Source organism: Oxyura jamaicensis, chromosome 3 (assembly GCF_011077185.1).
Source record: "Oxyura jamaicensis isolate SHBP4307 breed ruddy duck chromosome 3, BPBGC_Ojam_1.0, whole genome shotgun sequence".
NCBI classification, from domain to species: Eukaryota; Metazoa; Chordata; class Aves; order Anseriformes; family Anatidae; genus Oxyura; species Oxyura jamaicensis.
In genome coordinates, this window is record NC_048895.1 from 80,511,092 (window position 1) to 80,519,965 (window position 8,874).

The 8,874-nt window shown below is 46.9% G+C and overlaps 1 protein-coding gene across 4 annotated transcripts in view; it reads left to right on the plus strand.

The window, feature by feature from the left end:
* The window catches only part of GABRR1 (gamma-aminobutyric acid type A receptor subunit rho1), a 32,543-nt gene extending 23,669 nt beyond the window's left edge, over positions 1-8,874 (plus strand). For all 4 annotated transcript variants that reach the window (XM_035322543.1, XM_035322540.1, XM_035322542.1 and 1 more), the window contains 5 exons: positions 4,431-4,513; positions 5,213-5,353; positions 5,824-5,976; positions 7,346-7,542; positions 8,385-8,874. In XM_035322543.1, the coding sequence (XP_035178434.1) occupies positions 4,431-4,513; positions 5,213-5,353; positions 5,824-5,976; positions 7,346-7,542; positions 8,385-8,672 (862 nt within the window). In that variant the 3' untranslated portion in view covers positions 8,673-8,874. The remainder of the gene's footprint in view (positions 1-4,430; positions 4,514-5,212; positions 5,354-5,823; positions 5,977-7,345; positions 7,543-8,384) is intronic.

Here is an 8,874-nt window from a genome sequence, read left to right on the forward strand (position 1 = left end):
TCCCTTCCCTTCCCTTCCCTTCCCTTCCCTTCCCTTCCCTTCCCTTCCCTTCCCGTCCCTTTTTTCCACAGCACTGATCTCAAGTTTCAAACACAAAACAAATGTCTCAGTAAAGAGTTGAACATTGCTGACCATAAGTCTGAAGATTATTAAAACAGGATTTTTTTTCTTTCTGACTGTTACTTTCACTCTTGGAGGCGCTAAGTGAGGAGCATCTGTCCATCTCCAGAAGAAACTAAAATCAGTGCTGCAGTTTTTCTTGTCTGCAGCTCCATTCAGTTAGAAAACAAGTACTGCCAAATGACCCATAAAAACCTATGAGAGAGGAAATTGCTGTACAACAGTCTGATGCAAGAATGTCAACATCAGCTCCATAGCAAAGAAATAGGAAAACATGAGATAAATAAACCAAACAGCAGCTAGATAGCATATTCTGAAGGACAAAAAAGGAAGGAAAATCTGGCTGAGAGGGGGTCAGTAGCACCAAGATGCATGGAGTTAACTTCAGCTAATCACAGAATCACAGAATTACCTAGGTTAGATAAGACCTCCAAGATCACCGTGTCCAACCTCTGACCTAACACTAAGAAGTCCTCCACTAAAACCATATCACTAAGCTCTAAGTCTAAATTCTTTTAAAGACCTCCAGGGATGGTGACTCAACCACTTCCCTGGGCAGCCCATTCCGATGCCTAACAACCCTTTCGGTAAAGAAGCTCTTCCTAATATCCAACCTAAACCTCCCCTGGCGCAACTTTAGCCCATTCCCCTCAAATAGAAACACTCACACAACCCCTGAGAATTGGCAAGAGCTGTTTATTGCCAGGACATCTTGCAGGCAAGCCTGCAGGCAAGCCTGCAAGATGTCCGTGGTGTTTGGTGGCTCCAAGCTAATGCTTGTGATGGAGCCTGAGCAACGAGTAGGGGGGCTCGCTGGGTGATGCTGTTGGTGCTCTCAGATGGCAGAGCACAAAGACATGCCACAGTAGTCCCAAGTCTCTTCTGACAGAGCTGGATCCACTTCCATTGGTTCCTCCACATCTGGTGGATACAGCTCCATGGGCTCCACAGTGTTTGGCAGAAGGACAAGCCAGTCCCTGCCCAAACGGGATGCCTTCCATCCGGGATGTTCTCAGGCCAGGGTGCCAAACCAGGGGGTCGTCCAGTCCCATGCCACTGTCGGGTTCATTGTCATGCATGGGTCTGACCATGCTGTCTGTTTACGGCCGTGGCTGGGTTCCACACTGTGCTCCGGACTATGGGCATGCCTCTGCTCCCCACGGCTGTCCGCTTGATGCTCCTGCCTTCACTCCACATCACCGTTGCTCCTATGGCAAGGCCCAGGCCCCCTGTCTCTGGCTGTTGAGGGGCTGGCATGCTCCCCACATCGTTGCGGCACCGATGGTACCGCCTGTGTCTGTGGGCTGAGCGCCAGAGGTCCCTGGGGCACTGGTGTCTCTTGTGCCACCGGTGCTATCCTCTGCCCACGGGTCCTCTCCTTCTGCTCAGGTGCATTCCTTCTTGGTGCTTCACCGGACTGCATGGCTGTCCTTGCACACCAAGAAGGCCTGCTGCTCGCCTTGCTCTTCCAGTCTTCTTCCTGCCGCACAAGCTGGCAGTCAGAGGGCCGAGATGCTCAGCGAGTGGTGGGCCAGCTGCAGGGCTCCTGTTTTATAGGGCCTGGGGCAGTGGTGGCCGCTGTGACCTCAGCAAGCCTCTGCGATGGAGTGGCCCACGCGTGGCCAAAGGCGGCTGTGCTGGGAGCAGCCTGGAAGATGCCCTCACATGAACAAGGAGGAGGGTGGGGGGGCTGAGGGCCCCTTTTCTGGGGCTGGCTCTCCCGGGCCATTTGGCTTGCCAGAGAGAAAGGCTGCCCCTCAGCCATGGGGACCGCCCTGCACATCCCATTCTGTGCCCTGAGTTTATCTTTAACACTGTTTTTAGGCAATTTCATTCTATCCTTATGCTACTTTTTAGAACAGTTGAACAGAGCAGAAAATTTTAAAGAACTACTACTAAATATATTATTTGTTTTAGAAGTCCCAGTGCTGTCCTACTGTCAATGACAGAATGGTTTGAGTTGGAAGGGACCTTAAAGATCATCTAATTCCACCCCTCTGCCTTGGGCAGGGACACCTCCCACCAGCCCAGGCTGCCCCAAGCCCCATCCAGCCTGGCCTTGAGCACTGCCAGGGATGGGGCAGCCACAGCTTCCCTGGGCAGCCTGGGCCAGGGCCTCATCATCATTACGAAGAATTTCTTCCTAATATCTAACCCAAATCTACCCTTTTTTAGTTTAAAACCATTACTCCTTGTCTGACAATCCTGAAAGTATGTAACCTCAGAGACACTAAATAAAACAATCCCTGTGCAACCTTCGATTTTCCAGCTTATATTACAAAAAATGAAACCAGCCTTAAACTACCTTGCAACAGTTACCACAACCTTAATGTATCACAGTGATTCCATTTGTGTGCTCACAGCAAGAACTTCAAACTATGGGAAAAATGACCTGGAAGAAAGCACTCAGATCAAAACCCAGGGGTGAGGGGGAGAATTCAGTATCTATCATGCCCCTGCTCACATGGTGACAGCTGTCTGACAGCAAAACACAGAACCAGACTATAAACACGGGCGTTGTTTGCAAAGGAGAGGAACTGATACTGAATTCACTGAAGCCCTAAGACTAAGTGAACCAGAAGGAATGAATCCAGGTGTCTTTCATAAGAAGTGGCATTGTTTACTGATGATAAGGCTGCAGAACATGCTGTTTGGGATGCTTGTGGAGGCCCTTAAGGGCATGTTAGACAACATCCTTCATGAGTGGCAGAGCTGAGCCTCCTCAGCTCCTCAGCCTGCCAAGGCATCTTTCCTTTTATGAAAGCAAACAGTACAAGAAATTGCAAGGCCTGGGGGTATCGGTGTGACAGGAATTTTCTTGTTCCATATTTTTATCGTACTGTTCACTGGGAGTCACAGCCTGGACAGTGTCAGCCTTCTCATTATTAAAGCTTTTTTTCTGCACCCAGCATGTTTGACTGGGTTCAGGTGCTCCTTAGGCCTTTGGAAAGTTTGCTCAGGTCCTTAGTACAGTAACAAAATGATGCAATAAAGTGATGTAACATTCAGCTATACCACACATGCCTATAGACTCTCATTTAGCTGCATGATACAAGTCAATGGCACTGGAAGCATTTTATCTGTCTGACAAAGATGGGAAAAAAAGAATATCAAACTACTCAGACGCTGCCACACACAGACTTGTGCTTAAGCAGATGACTTATAACCGCCCTGCACAAAACGATAGTGAACATCTTGAATAGCAAAATAACAGCACTTTAATTTACTCAGTTGTGACTGCATGTTGGAGTGCTTTATGGATGCTGGGGAAGTACAAATACATAACAGCAAACAGGTCATTGCTAGCTGACTGCCTATGCCTGTATATTTTACTTTTTCCCTTGGTGTCTGCCTTTTTAAGCTTCTTGCCAGACGTTGTCTTATGTTTTCTTGGAAAATGCTGTAGACCTCACTGGCACCTAAATGACAAATCTATGCCAAGCAATTTGACTCAGAGACAAAATACAGATAGGAAAGCAACATCACTGTGAATCCACACATGCATAGACTGCTAACATAAGGGGCTGCATTTTGTTTTTATCGTTATGTGACAGATGTCTGTCTATCTTTAACCCTGTTATAATTCTTTAAGTCTTTCCCCATTACAATTTATATTTTTTCTTTTCATTTGCTTCCCCAGCGTTCAAGCAAGTTGAGTCAAGATTTATGGTTGCTTCCAGTGGAAACACAAAATAATGTCATTAAAAATGACATAATCAGACTACAGCAAGAGCAGAGCTTTTGATATAGGGAGCAGAGCATGTCAGCCGTCTCGGTTGCTCGCCAGTCCCAGCCCTAAGTCAAGGCACTGCCTGTGCCCTCTGGTGGCTGGCACCCATGGGTGACCACCGAGCTTTCACTGAGCTGCTGGAAATCGTGGGGCATGGAGAAACCTACCTGCATCCTTCAAACCACTAGGATGGCTTTGATAAACCTAAATTAGTTTATAATACAAAGCATCTGTTGAAAGTACAGATCTCTGTGGAGAGGTATTTGCTGACAGACAAAAGGGAAAAAGTGCCCTCTCTGTCATTTCCCATTTTCGTCTCCAATATTTATGTCCCCCAATAGCAGTATACTTAACTCTCCAACCACCTTTGCTAACACCGGTTTGCTGAGGAAAAAAAAAAAAAAAAAAAAAGGCTTTAACTTCCATGGCATGGTTTTAGCTGAATGGAAGGTATTTATTTTCAGTGGACTGTCACTGGCCAGGTAGTTGCTTAAAAAACAAACCTGCAGCTTTACTATTTTTCAATCACTTAAGAAGTCAAGCTTTTGATGATTTTTTTTATTATTATTATTATTCCTAGAGTTACAGTAACAGCAATGTGCAACATGGATTTTAGTCGCTTTCCCCTGGACACACAGACGTGTTCCCTGGAGATTGAAAGCTGTAAGTAAAGTGGAGGCACAGGGGAGTCAAGTGCTGCACCCCGTGGGCACCCAAACTGTGTTTAATTACATCAACCAGCAGCTGCCACATTGGTGAGAGCTCTAACCAAAGTCAGTGAACTCCAACACTGAGAAAAACTCTCTGCCCGATTTTTTTTTCACTAGAATTAGACAGTTTTTGCAACAAAGCAGTGTTTGCAAATGCCAGCTGAGTACCATTTTGCCAGTGTCCCTAAAAGCCAGCCAGGCTGCCCTGCTGCCAACCCATCCCAAAGGGCCTTGGGACACTTACCTGTAGGTTGGTGGTGTCCAGCAGCACCCACTTGCACAGGTACCTTCCTGCACCACAGATGTTAAACACATAAATATAAGGCCCTGTGCGCTCCCTGTGCACCATCTGTTCATCTGCGGTGTAGAAACCATGATGGAGCAGTGATATTAATCACCTTCTCTTTACGTTTCTTATATCTATGTGATATAAATGCAATTTGTACCCACAGGTGGCTCCTTTGTCCTCTGTATTTCATACAGAGACATTATAAACTTCCACCTTTCAGGAGGTTTTTCTTATCCTTCTTAAGTTTGCAATATGGAATTATAATTTTAATTCTGTTTTAATACAGTTTTTATTACACCTGGGCTGTAGGTGCAATAGTGGCTGGTTCGGTGCACTGCACTGAGGTTTGCTCTGCTCCCTTAGATGCCTACACCGAAGATGACCTCATGCTCTACTGGAAGAATGGCAATGATTCCCTAAAAACAGATGAGAGGATATCTCTGTCCCAGTTCCTGATCCAGGAGTTTCACACCACCACAAAGCTCGCCTTTTACAGCAGCACAGGTGGGTACCAAAGTGCCTGGCAGAGAGCAGGCCACAGGGGAGGGCTGAAGACTCTTGGCCTTGGCTGTGGAAAGCTGTCCATTGGGAGATCCCCCTGGGTCCCACCAGACCCGCCTCTTTTCTGTGCCAAGGTGTCCCCTACAAGATGTCAGGTGTCCCTGACACAGACATCTTTGTGGTGAAGCCGTCTAGAAAGGCAATACCTCTTCAAGATCACACCAGGCCTTAATGTGAATTCAAGTTCCTGAGTGTACAGGTTGTATGATATTCTCTGAAGGTATGATCCCGTTGAGATACTTTGACTATGATAGTTGGTTCAGTGAGGAGCCTGTTCTGTTAACTGCAATGATCTGTGGTTATTAACTGTTTTCCTAAAAGCAAACGTGCCACCGTTCCCCTGATATATCACGTTATCTGAAAGTAGTTTGATGTTGGTGCACCTTCTGTGATTTCTTCTCCCTGTCCTGCAGGATGGTACAATCGCCTCTACATCAACTTCACCTTGCGCCGGCACATCTTCTTCTTCTTGCTCCAGACCTATTTCCCTGCCACTCTCATGGTTATGCTGTCCTGGGTGTCTTTCTGGATCGATCGTCGAGCAGTTCCTGCCAGAGTTCCTTTAGGTAAAAACAGTCTTGGAGTCAGCACACCTAAGAGGCAGTTCCATGCAGCTGTGGCTTTGGCCATCAAGACAAAATCACCTGTGCTATGCATGCCCCCGCATTGCCTAGTGGCACAGACATCAGCTACGTCACACATTCCTCCCATGCTGGGGACTGGCCTGGGGACCTCTCTCTGCCCTGCAGTGCCAAGAGAATTGCTTTCCCTGCTCTCATGAGCGTCAGCTGCACCTGGTGCAAATCAGGGAGCAAACGTCAGGCTCTTGTGTTATTGCTGTTAGCAGATACATGGGACAGAGAGAGCCAAAGTGCCAGTATCCTTCAGAGACGTCAGTGAGTGAGGAGGTGAAAATCTCTATAGGCAACCCTGAAAATTTTCAGTTTATTGATTTTTTTTTTCTGGAGCAGGGAGGGTGGAGGTAACAGTAGTAAGCCAAGCTGCTTCCTTTAACCCGTTAAATACGATTGCAGTGCAGTGTGAGGGGTACAGCCATCCCTTCTGAAGCGTCCTTCAGACAGATGAAGCCATATGCCAGAGGAGTCGCCATGAGGGCAGAACTACGTTATGGACATAACTCTGCTGAAGAGGATGCTTTGCCTTTAGCAAAGTGCAATTAGTACCTTTGCAGACTTTGAGTCCAAGCTGGCTTCCATTTGTTCCAGGCAACACCTCTCAGGGCTTTATTTATTGTTAAAATTATGTTCCTCGGTGGAGAGGAAATAGACATAACAAAGACAGCAATGGGCCACAAGAAACAGCATCCATTGCCTTGAGACATCATTGAAAGGGAACTTAAAGGTTTGGGCTGTGGCTTTTTGAGATGTGGGCACTGCCTTTAGCAGAACTTTTTAGCACCTGGGTACTCCTGTGAATTCAGTCCTTTATACTTAGATATGTTCAGTCCCTGCTCTTGCCCCGGGAAAGGCGCACACCAGGAGCTGGCTGGTGACTTCCCGTGAGCAGATGGAAAACCCAGGCCTGGCAAAACTGTTGGAAATAGCAGCAGCTTGTGCCCTGGCTGTGGAGGGGCTGAATAGATGCTGTGATACTATGACTCCCCCAGGGACTGTCCTGCACCTGATGATGGGGTGCAGCCAGCGCAGGCTTAAAGCACTGCTGCCAGGCCATGGGAAGGGAGGCTGGTGGTGTGGAGGGAGGCCAGAATTAGAGCTGTTCTTACAGAAAGGAAAAGAAAACTCCAGTAAAAAAGGGCTTTCTGGACCCTCCTCAGGCAGGGAAACTCATTACACAAATGCGACAAACAATGCTGCAAGGGCAATTCAGATGTCAGGAAATTGTAATGGCAGCTGTATTTGTGATGAAAAGTCAAGTTTGATCGTGCCTTATGGGCTCTGTCTGCTGTGTTCCCAGGGATCACCACCGTGCTGACCATGTCCACGATCATCACGGGGGTGAACGCCTCCATGCCCCGTGTTTCCTACATCAAAGCAGTGGACATTTACCTGTGGGTCAGTTTTGTGTTCGTCTTCCTCTCAGTGCTGGAATACGCAGCAGTGAATTACCTGACCACTGTGCAAGAGCGGAAGGAGAGGAAACTCCGGGACAAGGTGAGTTTTTCTATTTCTGATGCAGTATTATGCCACTGAGAAAAAGTGTGGAAAATGTTTGGAAATGCAAAAAATTGACAACTACAGTGTGTTACTCTCAGCTGCCTTGGGAGAATGCAGTGCATGCAAGGGGACACCAGCAGTGACGCATTCCTGGTTATAGAGATTTGATACAGACACCTGACATCCAGGTTCAATGCTCCTTCTTCAGGACCTGAGGGCACTATTTCCCTCAACACGTAGCCCTCCCCTGGCTGTATGAATGGGAGAGGTTTTAGGTTTGTCCCTTTATGTATTTTTTGTGCATTGAAGATCCACACGTGAATAGCATCAGACACATACCATGTTTTGGGTTTCAGATAACACGGCAGATTTCCCACATCAATCTCCAAGCAGAGTCTAGACTTAAACACAGTGGTCCAAATTTCCTCCTGCTGCCTTAAATTACTACCACCCAAAATTCAGTCTAAACTCTTCTCTTCAAATGGGCCAAGCCTGATATGTTCCTCATTGAATGTTCCCTCCACCCTCTCATCTGCTTCAAAATAGAGATCCAACCTTTATTTGCACCCTGATGCATGTACTTAGGACAAAGCATCTTTTTCACAGGCAGCCCTCTCTCTGTGACTGCGTTGTGTCCGCCAGGCACAAAATTACAGGAAAAAAAAAAGGGGGGGGGGGAAAGGAAAAGGAAAAAGCTGCTGCTCAGCTGCATTATCTCATTCTCCTTTTTGTGTCCCAGCAGCCTGAATTCCCCAGGCATGTCTTGCTTTGTAAGGAGAAATGGGACGTGAATACTGGGACATAACTCAAAAGCATTCTGTACTTACCTGTGTCCGCAGCTTCCCTGTACATGCAGCCTACCTCAGCCCCGGCCCATGATGATGGACGGCAGCTACAACGACGGCGACGTGAACGAGCTGGGGCACTACGTGTCCGAGAACGGTGACAAGCAAGACAGGATGATGGTGCAGCTGGCGCTGGGGTCTGAGAGGGGCTCGGGCAGGAGGAAAAACCAGAGATACGTCAGCATGCGGATTGACACTCATGCCATTGACAAGTACTCCAGGATAATATTCCCTGGTGCATACATTCTATTTAATTTGATATACTGGTCGATTTTTTCATAAACATCTGTAACTGACATAGTCACAGTGTACTGCGACGGTATATGAAGGTACTGTCTCATAGGCTAACAGAAAGAAAATAGAGATTGTTTTAAATTTGAAGATCAATTTTTTCAGGATTACATTTTTTTTTTATTAGATGCAACTCATCTGTGGCATAAATAACTGTGCAAGTTTGACATTTCAAATAAATATAGGATGTACA